The 24,913-nt window shown below is 35.2% G+C and overlaps 1 protein-coding gene and 1 long non-coding RNA gene across 7 annotated transcripts in view; both read left to right on the forward strand.

The window, feature by feature from the left end:
- Nucleotides 1-24,913, forward strand: part of LOC138683670 (uncharacterized) — a 497,441-nt gene that overhangs the window by 114,920 nt on the left and 357,608 nt on the right. The window lies entirely within an intron of this gene.
- The window catches only part of CSNK1G3 (casein kinase 1 gamma 3), an 86,688-nt gene that overhangs the window by 50,257 nt on the left and 11,518 nt on the right, over nucleotides 1-24,913 (forward strand). For 3 of the 6 annotated variants that reach the window (XM_069777189.1, XM_069777190.1, XM_069777191.1), the window contains exons 5-11: nucleotides 1,830-1,978; nucleotides 3,269-3,503; nucleotides 14,071-14,156; nucleotides 14,284-14,368; nucleotides 19,297-19,445; nucleotides 20,487-20,582; nucleotides 21,267-21,362. In XM_069777189.1, coding sequence (XP_069633290.1) covers nucleotides 1,830-1,978; nucleotides 3,269-3,503; nucleotides 14,071-14,156; nucleotides 14,284-14,368; nucleotides 19,297-19,445; nucleotides 20,487-20,582; nucleotides 21,267-21,362 — 896 coding nt within the window. The remainder of the gene's footprint in view (nucleotides 1-1,829; nucleotides 1,979-3,268; nucleotides 3,504-14,070; nucleotides 14,157-14,283; nucleotides 14,369-19,296; nucleotides 19,446-20,486; nucleotides 20,583-21,266; nucleotides 21,363-24,913) is intronic. The other 3 variants (XM_069777193.1, XM_069777192.1, XM_069777194.1) reach the window with 1 other exon arrangement.

Raw genomic sequence — 24,913 nt, forward strand, 5'->3', positions numbered from 1 at the left:
AGTTGGATATGTCTCTGCTAAAGGTTTAGATACCTTTAACTGATTTGTTAAACACATTTAACTGGTTCTCCTGCTGTGCCAGGAGAAGCCTTTTTATATGGACGTGCTTATTTTGCTTCTGTTCAGGGAAAAGAATAGAAGTAATTTTTACAGGTAACAGGTAGTTTCGCTGGTCTAAGGAGCTGCACATGAGGAGACCTTTGTTCAGTGATTCCCGTAACAGACTAGATAGTAAGGGAATCTTCTCAGTGCAATGCATGTGACTGTTAGCCCTAGTTTTCAAGACTTTAATGGCCTTGCTATCACGAGCTATCTGAGGAAACGTGTACTGTAAGTATGTGTTCCTGCCAGGGTTTCTGGATTCTGCCATAGAAAACTCACAAAAATCAATGTTTCAACACAGTAGTACAGTCTTTGTTTTTTATAGTTTTTATGAACCTCAAATTAACATATTCTTCAAGTGTTTTGTGTTGGAGAATATAACGCTGATATTTTGCACCAGGAAAAATCTTAGACTTAGAAATAATTTTAGACTCCATGCAAGATTTGAAAACAAATGTTGCTTTAACACTAAATTTGTCTTTTGTCCTCCAAGGTAGATGTATTTTACACCTGTTTACAAAGTATTTAAGAGATTGTTAACTGAACATACAGTGGGATATTTTTGTGCCTGTATGTTGTGTTTGGAAATGATGTATGTTTTGTTCTGAACTTAATTTTTATTTTAATAATTTTCTAAGTAAAAAAAAAAATTATACAACTAAAGCTTAAAAATTTTTGTGTGTTAGTATAAAAATTTAAATGTGAAGTTGTGTTTTATTCAAAGATATTCTTTTAAATAATTGTAATGATTTGACAGAATAGAATTTAGTGGATTCTTTCTGGACATCAATTTTTAAAGAATTTAAGAAGTTGAGTGGTGTCTGGTGTGATACATTAGAAGTGAAATCAGGGTGAATCTTTGGCATAGGTTGCCCTTGAGACTTCTGAAAGTTCCCTTTGTCATCTGTTCTTATGATTACATTAAAAAAACCCCCTCTCCTACACATAGTTTGAATTAATAAATCTCAGTCTACCACACATTCTACTAGAAATTAGTTTAACCCCCCCCAAATTTCCACTGTGTGGTGTTTAGATTTTTAATGGGCTAACACACATTTAAGAAAAATATTTTCTTTTATGTACTATCTAAACAGAAACTAAAAATAATGGAGGAAGAGAAGATAGGAGAAGCCTTCCAGTGCAAATATAAGTAGAAAATGCTTGTATTTGGGAAAAAAAATAATACTAACAAGTGATGATGATAACAATTTGTCATGTATTTATTTTGATGATGCATCTAAAACTTAATGTCTCATTAAACTTGAGGATTTGTTAGCCTCCTTTGGATTTTTAAATGATTTCTAGAGATAGTAAGGTGGTTTTATTCCTGAATATAGGTTTGTCATAGCCTTAATTTACAAATTTTAATTTGTGTTTTTTTTAAAAGGACCTTATTTAACCCTGTTTTCATACATTCTTAAAATCCTGTTTCAATTTACAGTTACAAAACTGAACAGATAGGTTCTGATTTTTATTTTTTATAAAAAAACTTTAGATCTTTCACAAGTCAAGAATGTAATATTCATAAAATATTTAATGAAACTGGTACTACCTTCATTACTCCCGTTGTATCTTTTACCTGTAGTTCTTGCAAGGTTTTATTGTTGCTGTTGTGTGAGAAATGTATTTTTAACTTCAGATCAATTTGAAATCAGGTAGGAATTTTACTGGTATCTTCATTATTCTTATTTAACCTCTTGTAATTACTTTGTGTCTTCATTTTACAGATGGAATACCTCAGGTTTACTATTTTGGCCCATGTGGCAAATATAATGCCATGGTGCTAGAGCTACTTGGACCTAGTCTGGAAGATTTATTTGACTTGTGTGGTAGGACATTTTCTCTTAAAACCGTTCTTATGCTAGCCATACAGTTGGTAAGTAGAATAGATGTTAATTTGAGTGTTCATTTGAATAACTAAGTCAGTCTTCAATGGATTAAATACTTATTTCACTTAAGAGATTTGTACTTCGCATGTTTTAAATTGGTGATGGTGGTTTCTAAAGAGCCTGTGATACAGTTTTAGCAGGAAGACTGTTATATGTCACTTTAATTTACTTTGTTCTAGTTTTTCAAGAATCATTGCATGAACGTAGCTTCATTGTGTCTTCTGAGTTCTCATAATCACAACCTGAAATCATGAATTTTTAGTATGACATACTGAATTAAAAAGAAAACCTTCATGAAACAAAAATAATTTCAATCCATGAAAGCAGCTGGATGATGGGACTACTATATAGCATAAATATTTTTCCTGGGCATTCTTGGAAAGAAAGCAAACAAATAAACAAAAAAATCCCTCAAACCCTTTCAGAAATACTAAAATAGTACAAAATTGTTCAATGAAGAATTTTTCCCTTTTTTTGAAGATTTCCTGATTTGGTTCCCACCTGAGGGTGAGTAGAAGTGGGAGGAGAAAGAGAAATAAGGCTTTGCATGTTTACCTTGATACAATGTGTTTTAAATAAGTCCTTATGAAATATTAATAATACTGAATTTCCACTTCCCTAAATAGGTAGTGATATTTTTACCCAAGAAGGGTAAAAATAGCTGTTTAAAACAGGACAGTAATTGTATAACAGGCCTGCAACTATAGACATAATAGACATAATCAGCTTATTTGCAGCCAAAATGACAATGCTCAAGTCATCACTGATCCAAAGGTCATCTTTCTTTAATACTTGCTGTTCCTTTCTGAATATATAAATTTTGGTAGAAAGTGATCCAGCTAGGATGGAGGTTATATGCATAGTGGTGAATTTTCAGGGCTTCTTTCGTTTACCTTTAATATGTAATAAATCTACATGGAACTTTGCTGCTTGATGACATAATTTCTGATTATAGTTCTAATGTGCACAAAACATACTTGGTGCCAGCTGTTCCTGAAGAAGCTAACTTCTATTATATACTGATTCATGTCTAATGTCCAGTGTGAAAGTTTCCAATATACCATTTGGTGTATCTGCTTAGGGAATGTGCTCAGATTTCATTAGATTTAACTAGGAGGTACCTTGTTAAGAGCAATAGCGCTCTGGTTTTAAGGTGATAGGAGGGGTGATTTCCTCTAAATATGAAGTCAATGTAAGATATTTAGCTTCTGCCACAATTTAATGTAGCGACCTGAAGCTTAAACTAAACTTTCTGTTGTTTTTTTCTTTTACTGAAGATTTCTCGTATGGAATATGTGCATTCAAAGAACTTGATATACAGAGATGTAAAACCAGAGAACTTCTTGGTTGGACGACCTGGAAACAAAACCCAGCAAATTATTCATATTATAGATTTTGGTTTGGCAAAGGAGTATATAGATCCAGAAACAAAGAAGCACATACCATATCGAGAACGCAAGAGCCTTACAGGAACAGCTAGATACATGAGTATAAATACGCATTTAGGAAAAGGTACGTGTGCTTTTTAAGTGGAGAAACAAGACTTCAACAGCTGTCATTTGTCTGAAATAATCTTGTTTTCAAGTTGTAATTTTTCTCAGTCTGTAGTCATTAAGAACTGCAAGTTTCGTGTACTGTGCTAAATTATAGTTTGCTCTTATGGAAATACTATTTATGGGAATAATCATCATGGTCATGTCTCAGCAAATAATTATGTTATTTTTGTTAGATATCCATAAAAGAAAGATGAGGTGTATCTTTTTGTATTATAAAATCTTCACATTAGAAGTATACCATGGTGGGGTGGGGTGGGTGGGAAGTTGGCATGCTTATTAGAGATGCCAAAGTGAATAGGTTGCAGCAACAAGGTTTTCAATGCTACCATGCCAGTTTTTTGATCCATGCACTGGAATAAAAGCAGCTTATATTTGATGCTTATTTCCTGCTATTTATTTATTTATTTTTTAATGCTTATACTGTTAATGAGGCTTTGTCAGAGTAGTTAAAGGTTATGCTAGTGTTGTAAATATGATGAGTTAAAGAAATGACCGGATATAGAGAGAGAAGTTACTGAATGAGTAAATTTAGCTGGAAAAAGGTGAGTGAACACTCAAAGCGGTCTTTGTTTATTCCAGTTATATAGAGGTTTTCTAGTGAAAACAGGTTTGACACCTTTGAATTTGTATAAACGAGTTGCTCATCATTGCATGGTAGTCACTAATTAGGTTGCTCTTTGAATTGGTCATAAAAAATGTTGCACAATACTTACAGTTCAAAGGTACTTCATGTTACTATGGCAAATGAGAAACCATTCACATTTTCGAGATAGTACTAAGGTGCTTTATCAATAAAATCAGACCATAGTAGCTTGTGGTTAGCAGCCATAGCTGATAAAATGATGTTAACACGTAGAATTATAGAATCATTTAGTTTGGAAAGGAACTTTAAGACCATTGAGTCCAACTGTTAACCTAACACTGCCAAGTCCACCACTAAACCATGTCCCTAAGCACCACATCTACACATCTTTCAAATACTTCCAGGGATGGTCACTCAACGACTTCTCTGGGCAGGCTGGTCCAGTGCTTGACAACCCTTTCGGTGAAAAATTTTTTCCTCCTATCCAATCTAAACCTCCCCTGGCACAACTTGAGCCCATTTCCTCTTATCCTATTGCTTGTTACCTGGGAAAAGAGACCAACACCCACCTCTCTACAGGTGTAGAAAGCGATCAGGTCTCCCCTCAGCCACCTTTTCTCCAGGCTAAATAACCCCAGTTCCTTCAGCTGCTCCTCGTAAGACTTGTGCTCTAGACCCCTCAGCAGCTTCATTGCTCTTCTTTGAACATACTGCAGCATCTCAAATGTAGTTCAATTTAATGTATTTTTTATAATAAAGTCATAATAGATTTCCTTTAAAGGATCATGATTAGGCATATGTGTTCAGCCTTTATGCTTTTTTAAAAAAAGTATTGAACTCTCTCTTCTATAGGCAAAAATTTGTTTACTTAATTATTATGAGGCGTTTCTGCCTATGTCTGCTTTTGTCTTGGTGCCTGCCTTAGTCTCAAAATAAATTGGGATGCAGGACCTGTCTTAACTTTCTTGACTACTAAACTGACTTCAGATATGCCTTTTCTATGAAAATATAAAGAATATATACAGTTACTGTTTAGTGCATTCCATGGCAAATGTAGATCTGTGTTTACAAAACATAATTCAACACCACTTCAGGACAGCAAACTTGGGAAATTTGCAGCATCTCCAGGCAAGTTAAAGAATGTGGAGCTTTTTCAAATTAAACAAAACCTGTAAATCTTCAAAACAGATAGGAGGAAAACTTAAGCAGGTACATTTAACTGATGATGAAAAGAAGATGTTTTTCTATGTTGACATTTTAAAAGGGTATTGATTTCACATGGCCAAACATTACTTTATAATTTAAAATTACTTTTGAATTGTATTTCACCTGACTACCATCTCTGCATCCTGCTACTTTGTTTCTTCACAAGCAAAGCTGAAGGATTTAATTTCATGATGCACAAACCAATTCTGCCATTCATTCTGGATTTTGGCATGAGTCGATCTCTCTTTCTCCACACAGATTTCTAAAACAACCTCAGACTTCTCTGTTAAGTAGGGGAAAAAAGCAGGTGTAACTATGTCTATGTTATGCCTCCATACGTAAGAGGAACAGTGCATATAAGATCCCCAGATTATTAGAAGCATATGGTCCAATATGAATTGGACAATTCCTGAAAGGTGATCCCAGTCACTTGATAAGAGCTGTATTTGGGTACTGTAAGACAAAATTTAAAAAACTTTTGCATATTTTAAGGGAAATGGAAAAAATTCTGTTTAATGGGTAGCTGTCTTGCCTTTGTATCTGATACCTGATTTTGGAGGCAGCCTTCTGACTTGCTTTTAAGATCTCAATAGCAGTCCCACATCCTGGAAACACCTTCACAGGGTGGCTACCTTCCTTAAATGCATGCTTTTAGTTCTGAAAATAAGACAAAGTAGTAGTTGTTTCCCTTTTTAAAGGTAGGAGGTTGGGCTCTTGTGCCCATCTTTTCAGTTTTTTGGAATGGCTTCTGTAGAAAGTATAGAATTAATTAAAGTAAGTAACAGGTATTTGAGATACTTTCTGCCAAGTATATGAAGCACTGGTGTAATTCTTTGTACTTATACATCACGAATGCACAACTTTCAACAATATTGGTTGTCAAAGAAACACATTTAATATCTAGAATATAACCAAGTCTTGTGAAAAGTAATTGAGACTCTGGGCTCTGTAAACATCCTGGAATACAGCTTGCTTGGCTAAGCTTATTCAGTGGATTTTTATGTAACGGAGCAGCTGTGAAACAGTTACCCAGTTTACTTTTCTCTTTTTAAAACTAAAGCTTTCATGCATAAAGAAGCTAATTAACATAAAAAAGTTTAACTGTCATGTTGTAGTTGAATAGATGAAATGAAACAGGTGAGAAATGTCTTCCTCTTGCTGGCAAGGTGAGTCTTGGTAACTTGAGGGAATTTTTTTTTTTTTATTATTGTTCTTGCAGACTTCCATTTCTGATAATATAAACAAATTCTGGAAACATCCTTCCTTCAAATAAGCAATTTGTGAACAAGATTGACATGGACAAAAGAACTGAGGAGTAGAAGGGCCTAAGTTTTGAACTGCAGCTTAAGTACTTAAATAGGCCTGGTTTCCATATTTAGATTCCAACACATTTTGTCCTTCTCCAGAACTTTTTCAATACCTGAAGTATGTCAGTGTTTTCATGTAGTTTTCTACTCAGCCTTTCACTGATGAGCAAGATTTTTTTTTAAAAACAAAAATAATATTTATAAAATAGTATGAGTAGTGATTCTTTTGTAAGATACACTAATGTGCACTTTTGCATAGTTCGTGTCTGCAAAGCAACCTACAGAGTTAAAAATGCAAATTAGTGTATTTGCAGTCTGTATCTTTAAAGATTGTTTATTAGTATTCATTCTAAATAGTTTATTCTAAGTAGAATACAGTGATAAAAATTTAAGAATTTCAAGGTGTTCAATAAATTGATGAAAGTAAATTTTACAAGGAATTGTGTAGCAGTTTACTGCAGGTTCCAGATTAAAACATACAGCTTGCAGTGTGACAGCAGATTAAAAGGTGGGCCACTGAACGTGGTGCTTAGTTGTAGAAGGAAGGAGTGATGATTCGTAGTAGTTGTCATGGAAAGGAAGACCAAACGGGTAATGAAGAAAATTACAAACAACTACAGGTTTCAGCATTACATATTAAAGCTAACAAACCTTTCAGTTTATTGAAATCTAAAAACTAATGCACTAAAATCCTGGCATGTTTCAGGAGTTGATTCACAAAGTGTTCAGTTATGCCTACCACAGGGCTGTAAATTTCAGGGTGTAAGTAGAAGGCCAAAGTCAGTGTCAGCCATCTGATGTTCATCTTCTGCAGTCAGTGACTAATAGTCTCCAAAGGTCGATATTGACTACTTCAGAGTTGACAGTTGTCTTTGCTTTCAACTGCCTACCCACATGTTTTCATGTGGATGGGGGAAATGAGGGGAAGGAAGCTCTCCTTATTTCAACTGATACTTTAGACCATCAGGATATTACCCTCATTCTACTTTGTGCATCTTCAACTGCTGGTTTGAATCTTGGAAAACATCTCAAAATTAGAAGATACTGGTTATGTATTTCAGCAGTGGACAGTTTAAGTATCAGCATCCCGATTTGCCATAGCATCATGGCCACTGTGGTTCCTTTCCTCATTACAGAAATGGCTGGTGACCCTTGGCAAGTAAAGAAAGATTCCAGTAGTGGACTGCTAATTGTAGAATGGTTGAGGTTGGCAGGGACCTCTGGAGGTTGTCTTGTTCAACCTCCTTGCTCAAGCAGGGCCACCTAGAGCTGTTGTCCAGGACTGTGTCCAGACAGCTTTTGAATATCTCCAAGGAGGGAGACTCCACAACTCCTGTGGGCAACCTGTGCCAGTAATACATGTTCCTTTAGTACACACAGAGCAGAAAACTTTAGCTACTTTCTTAACACATTAAGTTGTTACTGGTTTAGTAGTTACAGTTGGAAGTTTGTCAGATGGATAAACGATTTATTTATTAACTTTTAAAATATTTATTAGCGGTAATGGTTATGAGCTTAAACTGATATGTTATTGTTTTACAGTTGTATCAAAATAGGAATCCTTTTCCTTTTTCAGTTAAATTTATTTCCACAATGGTATTGAAATCATATCTTAGAACGGGCCTACTAGAACACATTTTGGCCTTTCCCCCACGTTTTAGAAATAAACACAGTATCCAGCTGTATTTGAGCAATTCCTTTAGTGTTTGAAAATGGAAGGACAATCCAGCAGTATCTACTAGTGCTATGATATTTTCTAGTTATGACCACAATGATGACAAATTTGTCATGACTCCAAGTCTTGTCATCATTGATGTCAGTGGGTTTTGAAATTCTTGATAAGAAGCAGTCTCTTAATTAAAACAGTATAATAGCATATTCCAGGTGATTTAAATACAATGAAAGACCTCCCACCCCACTTACCCATACAAAAATGCATTGTATATGAAGTTGGCCTTAATTCTGTATGTATTCACGTAGTAAGAGGATGTGTAAAAAGTAACTGAACTATTGTAATCTTGTCAAGTTTGCTAGGTTTATTATTCTTCACGAAGTAAAGACTGAAACTGCATTGTTGTTAAGCTATACTAGAGCCAAAGAGCTTTAAGATTAGATTAAATGATTTTTCATTTAAAGAATAATAGTATATATACTAGTATTTCCTGATGGTATCATGAATATTTAACCCCGAGGACAATTTAAAAACTTGATAGCAGGGTTTGAACTTACTAAACATATCTCTTAGAATGCAAGTTCCTCAAGCAAGGGAAGCATCTGCTTTATTTTTCAGGCATGGTATACCAAGTTGGTGTCAGCTTAAGGTGATACAACCAAATTTAAATCAAATAAGCTTTTTCAGTCCTTCTTAAATAAGAGACAACCCCCAACCCCCAATATCATTTAAGAAAACAAACCAAAAGGTAAAACTGGTAATTACTTGAAACTTGAAGAACATAACTGAATTTTGAGGAGATTACGTGTCTGATATTAACACAGGAATATAGTAAATGACACTTCCTTTTTCAAGGGAGACTTTTCCATTCCTTAGGTAGAATTTTGATCTCTGGTTGGACAGGTTATTTTTGTCTAATGGTAGCCTGTTTAATGTGTATGAAAGTTCTGCCAAATTCAGCTTGTGTATCATGGGTAGTTCTGTACCCCTCAGCCTGATGCAAAGCCATGAGGAAGAGTGGATAGGTATATACTGCCTCCTCTGGCCAAGGTAGCTGTGGCAAAGCTAATACTCTTTTCAGTAGCTTGTCTCACTTCAATGTAGTAGGTCTCCTTCTCACAGGAGATTCTCAAATATATAGATAATTCTTAAATGTAGATGGAAAAGGCTTAGAATGAATTTCTGAAATCTTTACAGTGATGTTGCTAAACCATGCAAAGGAGCACAACCTCATGTAATAACTCCTGCTTCAGTTCAAACTCAGAGCAGTGGTTTTTCTTGACTTGATTATTTTGCAGGCATTTCTTGGGTGACAGAATTATTTGTCATTATCTCTTAGGTCTAACAAACACTGAACAGTATAAATGGGGCTCTTAGTTTCATAGCCTCTCCTTTATGCAGCGTTTGTTTTTTTCTGTGTGTTCTGTGATTCCCCTCTAAAAATGTAGTGTTTTATTTCATTTGTGTGGTGGGATGTACAGAACACTAAAGTTCTTCAAGCTCTGTTGTTCCTTTGGTTGCAGAGACAGTGGCATATAGGATATATTCAGCACTGAAAATACTGGTAGTAAGATAATTTTTTAGGGCAATATTTTTAATCTGTAGGTAATTTTACCAGCAACTTGAATGGTCTAATAGCAAAACTAATGCATGTATTACTGCTTCTTGACTATCCAAAGTTTCAGCTGACTCAGCTGAAAACACATTTTTTAGAGAAGAGAGAGTCTGTCAGGTTTAATTCTCTTACAGGTTGATTTCAAGTATGCATTTGTTGAACTGTAACTGGTTCTACGTTAGTACGTACGAATAAGAAAGTATGTTGTCCTTTGATCAAAAGTATATTTTAGGATCCATAGTGTTTAAAACTGTCATAACAAGTGCATAGTCAATAGAAAGACTTTAAATGTTTGCATATGTTTACTTGAAACTTGCACAAGATTTTCAAGGCCCACTCTTTTGAGGTATATATAGAAGGTGATGTATAGCTACTGAACCTCATGTAGCCAGTTATTTCAAGAACCTTTTGTTCCAGAAACAGACATTTGGTCAAGAGTTTCTGGTAGTTTTGTGCCAAGCTGGGAGTTTGTATATGGAATAGAAGATATTTTGTCTATGTGAAAAACAATGTGGCATTATTCAAATAGCTGTTTGAAGGAAATAGAAATATTCTGCAGCCCTTATCAGCATGTAGCTGGTGCCCTTGCTTCTATAAGGAAATTTCTTTTGGGGATAAAATTACTCCATGCTTCTTTTCCAGTCCCCTTCATTTTCAGGAAGGGAGAGAGGGGGATGCCAGAGAATGTAGATTCTGACTGGGAAATTCTGATATTCTGTATTTAGGTGCTGTGCTTTGTGCTGATTACCCTCCAGGAGTCCCAGCAACTTTTACTTGTCACTGAGGCAGCAGTGCAGGATGAATTCCTTTTCCAGACCTAGGACTCCCATGGGAAGCTTACTAGTCTCCTTCTCGTACCTACTGAATTATTACTGTACCTCAGGGGCAGGATTGTAGCTGCCTTAGATAAATACTTTTTTCTGTGTAAACTAACCTTACAAATCCATCATTATATGAAAAAAAAGCTTCTAATACAAACTGAGCTAAATAAATCTTTGCTTCCTTAATTAAAGGTATAACAGAAAATAGTATTTTTTTTCCATAAAGTCTACATTATTCTTAACACAACAGTATGGCATACAATGTGTACTTATGATAAAATTGGCATACAACTTCACTTTTCTGAACCAGAATCATTAACTTCAGGATTCATGATTTTGTTCAGGAAGGGATGCTATTTTTTCGCCTCAAATTATATTTTCGTACAGAATCATATCATTTTTAGTAAGACTACAAACTCTGGGTGATAACTTTCAAATTGGTTTTTTTTGCTAAACCTTATAGACTGACAGTTCAGGATTGTCACTTTCCATCTACTTTGTGATTACAGCAATGAATCTGTGTATCAAACTGTGAAATTGTCCTGGTAGCTAATACTGTGTTTTCTGATCTAAATGGATAGTATGTTTGTACTGTTTCAGCATTCCTATAGCAAGCAGTAAAACTTTGGAGGGGAATGCAGTGTTTATAATGGATGCTTACTGAAGACTGAATGTCTGTTTTTCGACCTGTGTTATGGTTACTTTACCATGTATGCTAAAAAAAGATAATTTCTGGAGATAGCCTGCTGAATGAGATTCTAGTTCTTATTAAAATCAACCTGTTTGAATTGAGATGATTAATTTGTTTATATCTTGTGAACTAAATATCAAGTATTAGTTTCTTACTAATTTAGGTAGCTTCAGGTAACCTCGAGAGAGAGAAAACTGTGTGCCCTGAAGCTTTATTGTGTGTTTGTCATCTTAGGATCGTATGACCTTTTAGGCAACAGATCCTCTCAATCTCATTAAATTGTGATGCATTAGGATCAGCGTACATCAGCAGCCCTTCCTCCAGACGATGCTTGAAATCCTTTTGTGTTTCAGCTGGTCCACTGCTAGTTTTTTTCCAGTTTTCAGAGGTCCTTCTTCCAACAATAGCAATATAATATTTGGGTTTCCTGTTTCTCAGGCTTATCTTGAAGAATTCCATCCATAGGAAAGGATATTTGACTACTATTTTTTAATTACTCCAAAGCGATCAGTGAAGAACTCAGATGGATTCTAAATAAAAATCTTCTTCCCCCAAAATGAAAACAAATAAAAAAATCCTTTCCCATAGCAGATTCTATCCTACAGAAATATCTCCAAATGGTCCAAAGCTATTAAAAAAAAAAAAAAATCCTCTTAATTAGAAAGAATTTCAGGGTAAAGATTGAAAGTTTCTCCTTTCATACAAAGGACTCTCAGTGAAGGAGCAATTGCCTCAGTAAGTTTTTTTTAATTTTTTTGAAAGGAGAAGAGGTTAATTTTTCATCAGCATAAGCTATAGAAGTTAATGCAAAAGAGGAATTATTGTCCCTTTAGCAAAGACCAAATAGAACTTTCCAGTACATTTTTGTGGGCTGTACCTTAGTGTTGCCCATAGATGGGCCATCTGTTGTGCACTTGTGACATACGTGTATGTTTTGGCACTATCTTACCACTGATCTTTCTTACATAAACCACACACTGCAATGCACAAAATGTTTGTCATGAGCAGTGCTTCTGAAGTACTCATGATCTCTGTGTCAACCCTATCTCATAAGAGTACAGGATTTCTGCAGGCAACTGGAGTCAGCATTTCTTTCATGTACTGAAACCTGTCAGGCACAGAACTCTACTGCTTATTCCTGCTTTCTTCTTAACCTGTGTGGTTGGCATCAGGATAGCATATGGTCAGTCAGTGAATGGGATGTTGCAGGGTTGGCAGAGAAATTCAAATAAGACCAGATTGTCTGGAGGGCGCTCAGTGAGAAAAGTGGCAGCAGTGGACAATAAGAGTGGAGGAGTGGACACAAACAAGAAGAGTATTGGCAAGGCAATTGGAAACATGGAAACGTGTGAAGGAGAAATAACTGTGAAAGAGCCTCATGGCGGGCAGATGTGTGGTCTGATGAAGTAAGGGGCTAGATGTAGTCTATGCTCTGAATTACCGTACTTTTTTTTGTTTTTTTTCTTGTTCATTTGCTAGTATGTGTTTACTCACTGTTCACATGAGAAGATAGGGGTAGAAAACAGAGTAATAAGTAAATTGCTCTTTTTATATGAAGATTAAGAATTGTTTTTCAGATGCAGTGTATTTGTGGCAATATTTTGTGTTGATCCGATCGAAGCCATGTTGGCTTTATTAACTTTCCTGTGTTCAAAATCTAACAAAACATTTTTTCATTTATTTTTCTGCTCCATTTCTCTTGCTGTCAAGGCATAGTGTTTTTGTCTTTGTGAAAATACTGAGTAGAAACAACCTTAATATTTTAGTTTTCTGCCTTCTGTCAGGGATGAAGTCAGAGGTAGATACTACCTGTTACTACAAATCATAATACACTCTGTAACAGTTGTTTCAACAGCAGTACAGAATGAAGACAGGTGAAAATGTAAAAATCTGTTTTCTACTAGTCATTTAAAGACTTTTACTGTTCTCTATTAAATTCAGCTTTCCTAAGAATAATGGATTTTATTTGAAAATAATATGGAATGTACTTTGAAAACTGTGAACTTTGAATGCACTGCATTTTCCTTGTTACTTTCCTTTTTCTTTAACCTTCTGTAAACTTTTTGAAGGACTGCCACTGCTCTACTACAGATGAAAAATTGTAGCAATGCCAGACATTGTCTTCTCTAACTTAGCTTTTAAGTCAGCTGGACTTGAGAGCAGGCTGTATGTACATGCCTCTCCATGCTGCTTTCTGATCAAATAATAAGACTTTTGAGCCTCTTTCAGTCCATCTTTGGCTTACTCAGAAATTCCATAAGGGGTTCCTGAGAAACATATCAACTTTTCCATGATTTATAGAGGAAAAATGAGTTAAATTAAAGCTTTCTTAAATTTTTTCAAGTTCACAACTAATGGATCAAAAAAAATCAGAATTAAAATGCAATTATATATGTAAAGGGTCAAAATACATTTTCAAATAAGAACAATTTCTTAGAGCAAGATAATTTGTTTAAAGTACTGTTGAGATGAATATACCTACAGTCTGCATCTGCTTTTCATGATCACTTTGATTTCAAGTACTTTATACCTTAGAATTATTTTTCCATAATTTGGAAGCTAATCTTTTAAATATAATGTAAAACTATGCAGATTAAATGTTCTAATAATATTTGAATTTTGTTTCAGAGCAAAGTAGAAGAGATGATTTGGAAGCTTTAGGTCACATGTTTATGTATTTTCTAAGAGGAGGCCTTCCGTGGCAAGGTTTAAAGGTAGTGATTTTTCGTATCTTTATCCTATTTTCAGATCATCAGCTTTTCTTGCCATGATCTTTTTCTTTTTCAAAGTTTGTCTGCAAACTGTATAACTTAAGAAGCTTGTTTTGTTTTTGTGTCATAGGCTGATACATTAAAAGAACGTTACCAGAAAATTGGAGACACAAAACGAGCAACCCCCATAGAAGTGCTGTGTGAAAACTTCCCAGGTGATGTCTACTGTTAACAAAAATGTTATGTATTGAGTTAGAAAACGAAACTGTCATAGATAGTTGTTTAATATCTGGTTTAAACAATAATAAAATAATGCTTCCAAATATGTGTATTATGTACTATGGTAATAGATGCAAGAATTATCCTTTGAAAGAGCAGTAAGCTAATGCTGGTGTTCCTCAAAGATAGATTCTTCTAAAGGAAACATTAAAAAAAATTGATACATATTCTTACAGTTATCAACTAGTCTACACATGTGTCTTCACACATAAAGTTTTGCGAGCCTTTTCAGCTCAAATCTGATATCCTATCACTTTTTAAAACAAGCTGCATTAGGAACAGCTTGAAATAATATTAAACATAACTTGCAATTAGTTTCAGGTATGACTTCTTTTTCTCCTTAAGTGCACAGAGAATCAATGAGGTATTGGAAAATTGGAGAGTAGCAAATACGACACTTTAAAAAGTTGGACTAATCAGCTTGGGACAGGGGACGCACCACCATGACATGGACACGATTTTGCCAAAATAAAAATAAACACCTTGCAAAGTAATCACAGTACCAGTGGATTTGCTGAGAATAGCTCATGACAAACTGATTTGATTTCCTCTTATGAAAGGAAGTCCTGTCCACAGCAGGCCTTGTGGACAGGAGGCAGATGTTTTATGTCATGAAATCTTAGTACTTACGCTTTCGACCTTCTTTTTAAATATCTTCACAAGTCATCTTAAAAGTATAATTAAGAGGAATCTTCTATGGGAAGAAAAGTGTAAAACAATTTGAAGTAGTTAAGTACGTTGTTGCCACATTTGAAACATTTCAGGTATTCCACAGCGATCTCTACTGGATCTGCTCAGTATTTTTGAGTGCCTTGTATAATCGAGAATGTATATTAAACTTGCAAATGGTAAGTTTGAAGTTAGTAAGCTGGACAGTGGGGTTAGAAGGAAAGCATCCTGACACAAATACAGTCTTAAAAATATAAGGTACAGTTCAATAAAACATATTCAAGGCAGTCTATGAAGATAGGATCAAATCCAAATTAAGAATTATTGGGTATGGAAAAGTTCCTTAGGTAATGACTCAAAGTCAGTCAGTCACAAAGTAAATGCAAGTGAACAGTGTCATGGTGCTACATCTTTAAAAACAAACAAACACACCCCCCCATACTAAATTGGATTATATAAACAGGATAGCCTGAATGATTTGCCATTTCTACTCTACTTGATTCTGTAAAGCCTCAGCTGAAGCAATATGATCAATTTTGGGGACTGTACTTCAAGAAAATGTATCCCATTGTAAGGGTATCTTACAAAGAAGTGTGAGTGCTTATGTGCCGTATTTGCTAGACCGATCACCAAAGACTGAAGGAATGAAGATTGGTTTAGTCAAGATTGTGAGGGAAAGAAGTTCTCATGTACCTTTTGGCTGCTACAAACGTGAAAGGAATCAGTTTGCTATACCCACAGCAGCTAGGACAAAGTAATGGATGTAATCCAAAACGGTTAAGTTTAGACTTGAACTCCCGTGTTTCAAATATAGTGAAGAGCATGAAGGGATCACCATTGCCAAGGAGACTATGGAGCTTCTTTCACTGGAGTTCTGTGAAAACAAACCAGACAGAAAGGCTGTAAGTGATTTGGTATGGGACAGGGTGGTATACTAGATGGCCTTTTGAAGTTCTTTCCAACCCTGTGGTAAAAATTACTCTATTATCAATTTTTCATAAGTTTTTCATTTCACTTTTTTCTGTGTATTAAAAAACATAGTAAAATCAAGTGAAATTCACTTTTGTTACAGAACTTGGAGCAAGTGGCTGAACATATGTTTGGTAAATTGACAAAAGTTTATATGTGGGGGAAAAAAACCTGTTCTGGAATATAAATCATCTGCATCCAGTAATGCATGCATGTCTTGCATGTTGATTTTTATGTGTAGTTGCTAAAATCCTTTAAATATCTAATTTAAGATGTATATGGTGCAATTCCTGGAAATAATTATGCATGAGTAGCTCCGTATTTCTAGTGGACTGTTTCCACCAAATCTAATCAAGTACATGCTTGCTGACAGGATTGGATCTGAAAAATGGAATAGGGAAGAGATACTTGACCTTGGAGGGCACAAAAGATAAACTTCTTTGATAGTACATATGTACATTTTCATAGTAAATGTAGTCTTGTATGTGGAATTTTTTGCATATCCAGGGATTTATACCTTTTCCTGTCCTTCGTGTCACTTGAGACATAGAATGGAATGACAAGTACATCCACCATCATTTTAATTCTTTTTAGTCAGCCTGCAGACTGAGCTAGCTGACTGATGTTCCATGAGGCAAGAACACTGTAGTATCAGTGAAAGATACTTTGGTCTTTGTCACACTTATCTTTTTCATCCCGTTCTGTGGAATTGTACTGTCTTTGAGTGTGCAACACTACTGCTGTTTCAAGCCTTTTATAAAATATGCACAAGGATTTAAACTCTGGAGTTTGTGTTTCAAATGCATGACAAGGGTGGTATTTGATTTTTGGAGTCAGCCAGTTGTAACAGATTAAGCTGCATTAAATGGCTGAGTTCCAGCCTTCGTACCTCTAAAGACATGTCTTGCGTGCTTTGGTTTCTGGTTTACATTGGGAAAATACTGTTAAAGAGGTCCCTCACAATGTGTTGACATTTCTCTTCACCTTCTTCAAATACTGATCTCCTCAGCTGGTATTGCTGACGACTCTTGCTCATCTGCTGAGCTGGACCTTAGGTGCCAAGGAATTCTTCCTATCCACTGTTCCATCTACTTGTGCCTAAAACATAGCGCTTAATACTCTATTTTTGCCTGAACCGAGTAATTTAGGATGTTTCAGCACCATTGTCCTGTTGTGCATTTGTGACAGCACCACCCTGATGCTACTTCATGACTTTTTATTATCAAGCTGGTCTCAAACCTTCACTTCTCACTCTTTCTACCCCACTACCTTTGAAAGAGTTTAACTTAGCATAGCTCAGTCTTAGCACTGCCTCTGCAGTTCTCAGCCATCCTCTGTCAGAAGATGGTCTTCTTACAGGACCTTGTTTGTACCATAATATGTCAGCTTCGCCAGACTTAGTGGAATGAGATGTGTGGGTCAGGGTGAGTGTGCAGCGATACTGTTGTCCTGCTTATGACATATGTACCTCTTCAGAGGATCAGTGAGTGCTGGTGGCATCTACTTTTAACATTATTTGTCCTCTGACTTTCTGGTCATAGAGAGGTGCCTTCTCTTGTACTTTGGGACCACGTGAACAGCCTTTTTGGCATGAGAGTGAGGAGTCATTGCTTTTCTCGTAAGGGCTTTCCAGTGGGTGGTTTCCCACTCTTTCATGAGCTACAAAGTTTCCTAAACAAGTTAGATTTCAAGAGCTCTGTCTACCTGGAAATAATGTCGCAGGACTCAGGTCAAGTGCTTCACCTGGTCCACATCAGATTGTAAGAAGTTGTTGCGGTATTCTATTCCAAACTACTGCAGTGTGATTTATTTTTTTTTTCTTCTTTCTGTAACAGGAAGATGTGGATGGATGCAGTCTGAATGAACCAAAATTTCAGTATGGTTAGGTTGCTGCTCTCTTCAGTCTTCCAGTACTTTAGTTCTTTCTTATAATACCTGCTGGAGTGGAAGGACTTGTAGGACTTCGTCTTTTGTGAAAGCTTGTTAACATTTGTCTTGTCTCACCATCTGCTGTTTTCTCAGACTGTTGTATTTCCACATGTCCCTAATTTGACTTGATTCCTGATGGAGTTACTTCAAATGTAGTCACATGTCTGAGGAGTTTCTCAGTGGGATTTGGAGCTTGTGCTTCAGGTGTTCATGGGTCCTCCCTTTCAGCCCTTGGGTTCTTGTAGTCTTCTGTCCTTAAGGGTGCTTGTTCCTTACAGTTATTGTGTCAGAAGCTTTTCATGGCTTAAACTCATTATCAGGAATGGGACTTCTGTATGCTCTACTCACTTGCCAAGAGATTTGTGCTGGAACTCTTGTCTTAACTAGAAGCTTCTGGCCGCTAGTGCTCAGTCTGTACGTCATACCCTTTAATGACTAGGAAGGCTCTTTCCTTGTATCTTTACAGGTCCAAGCCCTTTCAGAAATCTCCCTGGTTGTCTCCACTACTGGGAGAATCTTATAATTTCCATGTAATGCCTTCCCAAACGAATCTCCATTTGTTTGTTGACAGCGATCAGGTATTTAAACAGCGATATTAAACTGACACTGGTCAGAAGTTATTCTACAAGAGCCCAGGTAACCTTAGTACTTCTGTGCAGTGTTTCTGTTCAGGATATGTAGCAGTTCTGCTCAATACCTTTATGTAACATGATGCCTGAAACATTCAGTGCTGTTGCACTTCCATAGCCATACTACAGTTGCAGCTCAACAGACCCTACAGCAAGTGTTTTTTGTCAGGACAATTGGAGTTGCCCGCTTTAGAACATACATGTGGATCTTCTCTTAAAGGAAGGAAGGTTACGTTCCAGTAACAGGTGTTCTTTGAGACATATTCCGCCTTATACATTCATAATACCCCCTTCTTTACCTTTCCTTAGGCTTGTCTTTGTACAATTAATTGAAAAAAACAAAAATAAAAATTGAGAAGTAGAGGCATTTATCTCCCCACTTTTTTGGCACACTGCATCAGGATTCGAAGGTTGGATGGAAGATCTCGATAGGTAATGTAAAGGGAAAATTAATGGGGGGTGACGTGGTAGGATATGTTTAGAATATAGCAGTATATCTTGAAGGATATTATTACTGTTAAGTAACTTCCTGGTAATTTACAGATTCACTGTGAACAACTGCTCAGGTTTTATGGTGAAGAGGTAGAATGCTTTAATATGTAATAAGTACTGGTTTTTGAGTGCCAATAAAACAAGTAGGCAATTATGTATATTTCTTATTTATATAGAGGAAATGGCTACATACCTACATTATGTAAGAAGCCTAGATTTTTTTGAAAAGCCGGACTATGACTACTTAAGAAAGCTTTTCACAGACTTACTTGATCGGAAAGGCTATATGTTTGATTATGAATATGACTGGATTGGCAAACAGTTGGTGAGTACAGTTAAGTTATTAGTAATATACTGGGGTTTTTTGTGTGATCGGTTTTGAGCCACTGTTAGTTTGAGAACTAACATGAGCATCTTATGGCTGCTATTTGTTGTGAACAGCTGCTATGACAAACCAATTTTCAGATGCATTTTCAAACATTACCTTTTGGCTTGAGATATTTCATACTGAGTCTCTTTCCAAACATGTACTCTTAATATTAAAGTAAATCTCTGTTCAATCCAAAACAAGGTTGTAAGAATACAGACTGGGTTTTGAGTTTAAGAAGGTGTTTAAAACTTTGCAGGTGATCGTCATTATTGCATGTATTTTCTTGCTTTGGGGACTTTCTTACTCCCAGTATTTTTAAAATGTAGAGCAATCACTTCCCTGCATCTGAGTTATACTCCAGATATTTAACAGTTTGTTATGAAGAAACTGTCTATATGCATTATTCTAATGAAATATGATGCAGAATATCAGTTTCCATCACAGTGCATCTAAAGTTACAGAAAATACTGTGTTTATGTTCTTTAAAGAAAGGGTAGAAGATGAAATTTTCAGCATCTCAAATTTTTCATTGCTTCTTTTTAATAAGTAGGGAAGGGATAGTGTGTGTTGGACAATATCAGATTATACATTTTACCCTTAAGTTCTATATGTCACTCTCTGAAAGAATTGTAGTATTTTATTGCTAAATCTTTTTTCAGCATTTAGCATTAAAAATTACTTTAAGCCTTTCTTCAGGCTTTCATCAGAATGTCCTAACTGCTAACTGCAGAAAGTATCAGCCTGAAGTCTTTCAGAAAATTAGTGTCTCATAATACTTAGAATTGCTACTTCATTAAATTGTGTAAGTCTCGGTTTGCCTTTTTTTCTCTTTGATATCAATAAATATCTAGTGAAGCTTTTGCTTTAATTTGATGATTTTGGGTTATGGGAAACTGTCAGATTTAAAGATTAATTTCTACTACAGACCAATAACTCCTGGCAAGACTTAGAAATTTATTTTTTTTACTAGTTGCTACATATTATTTGTATTTGTAGCCTACTCCAGTGGGTTCAATACATTCAGACCCTGCATTGTCTTCAAACAGAGAAGCATATCAGCACAGAGATAAAATGCAACAATCCAAAAATCAGGTAAACAGCTCATATAAGATTATCAGCATTACTTCGTCTTTTGTCTAATGATCTGTGCTATGTTGTTGCTTTTATTAGAACTCCAAAATAAAATACATTCCAGGTTTTCTTTGTTTTTTCTTCGATTTAAGTTTATCCTTGTTAATGCATTACTACATCTGTAGACCCTGAAATGTCCTAAAAGGTTGCTTGTTTTATGCTATGATATAACATAGCTTATATCAGTAGTGAATTTTCTCTCTGCTGATACTTCTTTAAATTTTTTTTAGTTCTCTTTTTTTAACCACTGTCTCTTCCCCATATGCTATATCGTCTAGTTGGGTTCTAACATGTATGTATAGCATTTTCACTTTTGTTTTTTAAACCAGGATAATTACCAAGGTGGTAAAAACTTTAGGAATTTAGATCTGTGTCCATTTACCTAAGCTAAGTTACAGGGTTGTGTTGGTGGACTTTGTTTCTTACTAGGAATTTTGAGTTTTAGCTACTTTACTTCTCTATGAAAACGTACGTGTAGGCATATGTAAGTATGCAGATAATGTTCATGTAGAACCTATATAGGAATTGAGTATGTAGTGCTTCTGTGCTTTTAAAAAATAATATGTAATAATTAAAGAATGAATTGTTCATTTTTTGAATTTTTCCTTTCTTTGCATATATTCCTAATGCATTCAAAAATGATAGTCAACAGACCATAGGGCAGCTTGGGACTCACAGCAAGCCAATCCACATCATTTGAGGGCTCACCTAGCAGCTGACAGACATGGTGGCTCAGTACAGGTATATTCTGCTTTGCATGATCATTTTGCATTACATAATACTAGTTTCCTGTAGTGCCTCACATGATTCCTGTTTTCACATTAAGTTCACTTTCCAGTAATGTTCAGAATGTTCCTATTAATCCCTACTTCACAGTTGCCAAACTGAAATTAAAACAGTTGCAGAAAACTATGGATCTTCTTCTATGTGGAATTTCTGCTATATGTTTCTTAGTGAAATCCTAAAACAATGAAACGGTCTCTCTTTTTGAGGGAATATACACTTAACATCAGTGCAAACAACTAAAGTTTAGGCATTCGATGTGTTATTTAGTTGTATTAGCAACTAAAGCAATATTGACTGAATTCAGTGTTGTTCAAGTCATGGTTTATGTTCCTTAAGCAAACTTCAAATGAAAGTGTTAACTAGTGATTTTTGTTTAAACTTTACTACTTTTGTTCAAACAATAGTTGACTAAAAGAATGTTTCCCAGGGCAGTACTTCACACTTATCAGTAGAAAGATGAGTAGAACCCAACAAGTTTTCCTTTATTATTAATTTCATCTTCAAGGAGCTTTTTTCCTGGTTTGCTCTTAATTTTACTTTTCAGCTTTCACTTTTCAGTGGATATATTTAGTGGCAAGATCATTGGGAAAAAAGGTAAAAAATCTACATTTAATACAGAAGGATTCAAAATGCCAGCTGCAAAGTCTGTATGAGGTTTCGAGTTTTCAGTCTAAAATGAAAATAATTTAGCTTTGTAAAGTGTTATCTGGGGGGAAAAATATTTTTTTTGTTTGCTGCATTTTTGATTCTGACGATCTAAGTTACATATATTTCTTTTGAAGTTTTGTTTTGGAAAAAAATTGTCAATGCCTGAAGAAAGAATGAGAAGTCCAGGGTAGAGAAAACAGTGCTGTAGTATCACCAGTGTGATAATTCTGTATCTTCTTTAAATACTTTGCAACTCAAACTCAGTTCAAACTTAACATTCTCTAAGTTTTGCTGCTTTAGAAACTACTGTTGTGTCATGTAAGAAAAACTAGTAGATGATAATTATCACTGTGTATCAGAAGTTTAAAAATTGTTCTATGCTTCTCAATAACAAATATTTTGAAAACTTTACCTGTATATTTAACTTGAATTGCAAAAATTCTCTCAATAACATCAGTTTTAAAAGTAGTCATTTACCTTTTAAGAACAGTATGGTAGTGTGGAATCAAAGTTGGATTTGAAATTGTATCTCCTCAAATCATTATGTTTCTTATTTTTTGATTTTTATTTTTTAGGTTAGAAAAATACATATTTAACTTGTTAAATTCCAGTTAGTAGAACTTTCAAATTGTATATAGTATCACTCTCTTGGCTATCGCAGCACTTAAGAAACTTTTAATTCTTTCTCAGGTAAAATGTAACAACTGCAAGAGACTTCATTCCATTGTAATATGCATTACATACCCTTTGGTGCCAGGGAGAACATTTTCTAGGAGATACCAGTAGTACTCCTTTCTGTTAATATAATGTTCTTCCTTTTTTTTTTTTTTTTTTTTCCAAAGGATATAGGCATTCTGAGTTCACATCACTTAGATCAGTTGGAACTAAACAGTTGCCTTGTAAAAAGAGCAGTGTGGAAAACTGCAGCCATTTGGTCTGTGTCTTTGAAGATCAAGTGTTGTACAGAAGGGTATTTTCAAGCCAGCTTAATTGGGTTGCTTTTTAATGTGGAGTGGTCATGCTTCCTCATTAAAAGCACTTGTAAAACTACATAACATCTTCAGTTTTGTTTTGAAGTTTGAGCCCTTGACTGTTGTCAAATACCCTTTGTTGTAGTGATACTAACTGAACCATGCTATTAAGTTGGATGATTAGCTAGATAGGTTAGCTGGATTCCTAATTGCTCCCAAGGAGACAAGTTCTAAAAGTGCTACAGATAATTGCTCAAGGGAGAGTCGAGTCTGAGGTATGAAACATAACATTTATTTTTTCTGTGACATTAGCAAGTCATTGCTCATCTTTGAGATCAGTTTTATGCTGAATTATCCATTCTTCTGCAAGATATGAAAATCTGGCAGATAATTTTATTTTAAAGTGACAATGGCATGTTTTTTACGTCACTGCTATTAGTCATCTGTAATACTACTGCTGAAGTCATCTCTGAGATCCTTTTGTAGAAGACTTAAAATGTGTTAGTGATTCTTCACTGTGACATATTAAATTCAAGTGAGCTGAATGTTGGTATGTGTGTATTTGTATGTTAGTATATATTTTTATGCTCTTAATAATGATGTTCAAGTGGGAAACATTCAGGTCCTAAATGGTCTTTTCACTAATAGTAATCATTCTGGGTTTTGTATTAAGTTATCCCAGACTCTCTACGCCCATGTTAGAGATACACCAATGTGCTTAATCATGTCTAATTTTACTTTGTAGCATCTGTTCATGTTTAAAGTTCTAATACTATTAGTAAATTGAGTTGTAAAGGGAAGACGTCTAGAAACAGTTCACATCCCTTCTTCTGCTTATCTCTATTTTTAATAAGATAAAAAAGCTGTAGTGTGGCAGTCCACCTTTCTAGTTTGTGTAGCCTTATTAATGAGAGTAACTTGTACTTCCAGCAATTCATTCAGCAACTTCCTGTGTCTTTTTTTTATGTTTGCCTCAGTTCCAAAAATGTCAGTTGTACAACACTGAAGTGTTTCCTTCTCTGCATGAACTGCAAACTGGTTATGAACTCATAAAGACCGTACTAATCTGTTCATTAGTTTTTTTTATCACTTGCTAGCTAGTCTCCTTCCTCTTATCCATTCTCTTTCTGTTTTCCCATTTGGAAATTCTTTAAAAGCAGGTTACATTAAAAGATCAGGTTTAAAGAGTTCCCAGTGAAGTGCCATAGGTCTTGAAAGGTGCTTAGGAACTGCTTGAAAGGTTAGATATTTGATGTAAGTAGTTTTGAGTTGCAAGACAACTCTCCATCAAGAAGTCAAGATAGCAATGTGTTAGATGAAACAAATCAATTTCCCTAAGCTTTTGTGAATTAAAAAGATAGTGTGAATTTTTTCTATTCTTTTAAGTGGAAGCTTTTTGAAAGTAAAATACAGCATTCTGTAATATCAATAAAAAATTCCTTAGGCATGAAGGCTGGCTTTATATTTTGAAGAGTGGAGAATTCAGTTACTTGAGATTGGTTATGAAATGAAGGATTATTTTCTATGTCTCTTTCAAATTTCTGCAATTCCTTGTTGTGATTATAAGCAGGAAAATGAGCAAAATTTATTTTATGAGAGACTTTCTGATTGATTTTTGAACATGGCAAGTAAAAGATTAGTTTACATACCAATCCAAAGCAAAGCATGGGGCTAGCCTTAAGATTTATTGTTACCATTTGGCATACTGGTATTCAGGCTTAACTTTGTCTTATTATAACTGGCCCTTATCAAGCTTCTAGAGGACCATATATCTAAGAAACTAATCTGATCCACAATTAATATATCTCATTATTAGGTAGTGGGTCTAGTACTTTAAGTTTGTTTGCCTTACGGCTTAGATGTTAGCAAGAAACAGCCAATGTGATG

This window comes from Haliaeetus albicilla, chromosome Z (genome assembly GCF_947461875.1).
Source record: "Haliaeetus albicilla chromosome Z, bHalAlb1.1, whole genome shotgun sequence".
Lineage (NCBI taxonomy): Eukaryota > Metazoa > Chordata > Aves > Accipitriformes > Accipitridae > Haliaeetus > Haliaeetus albicilla.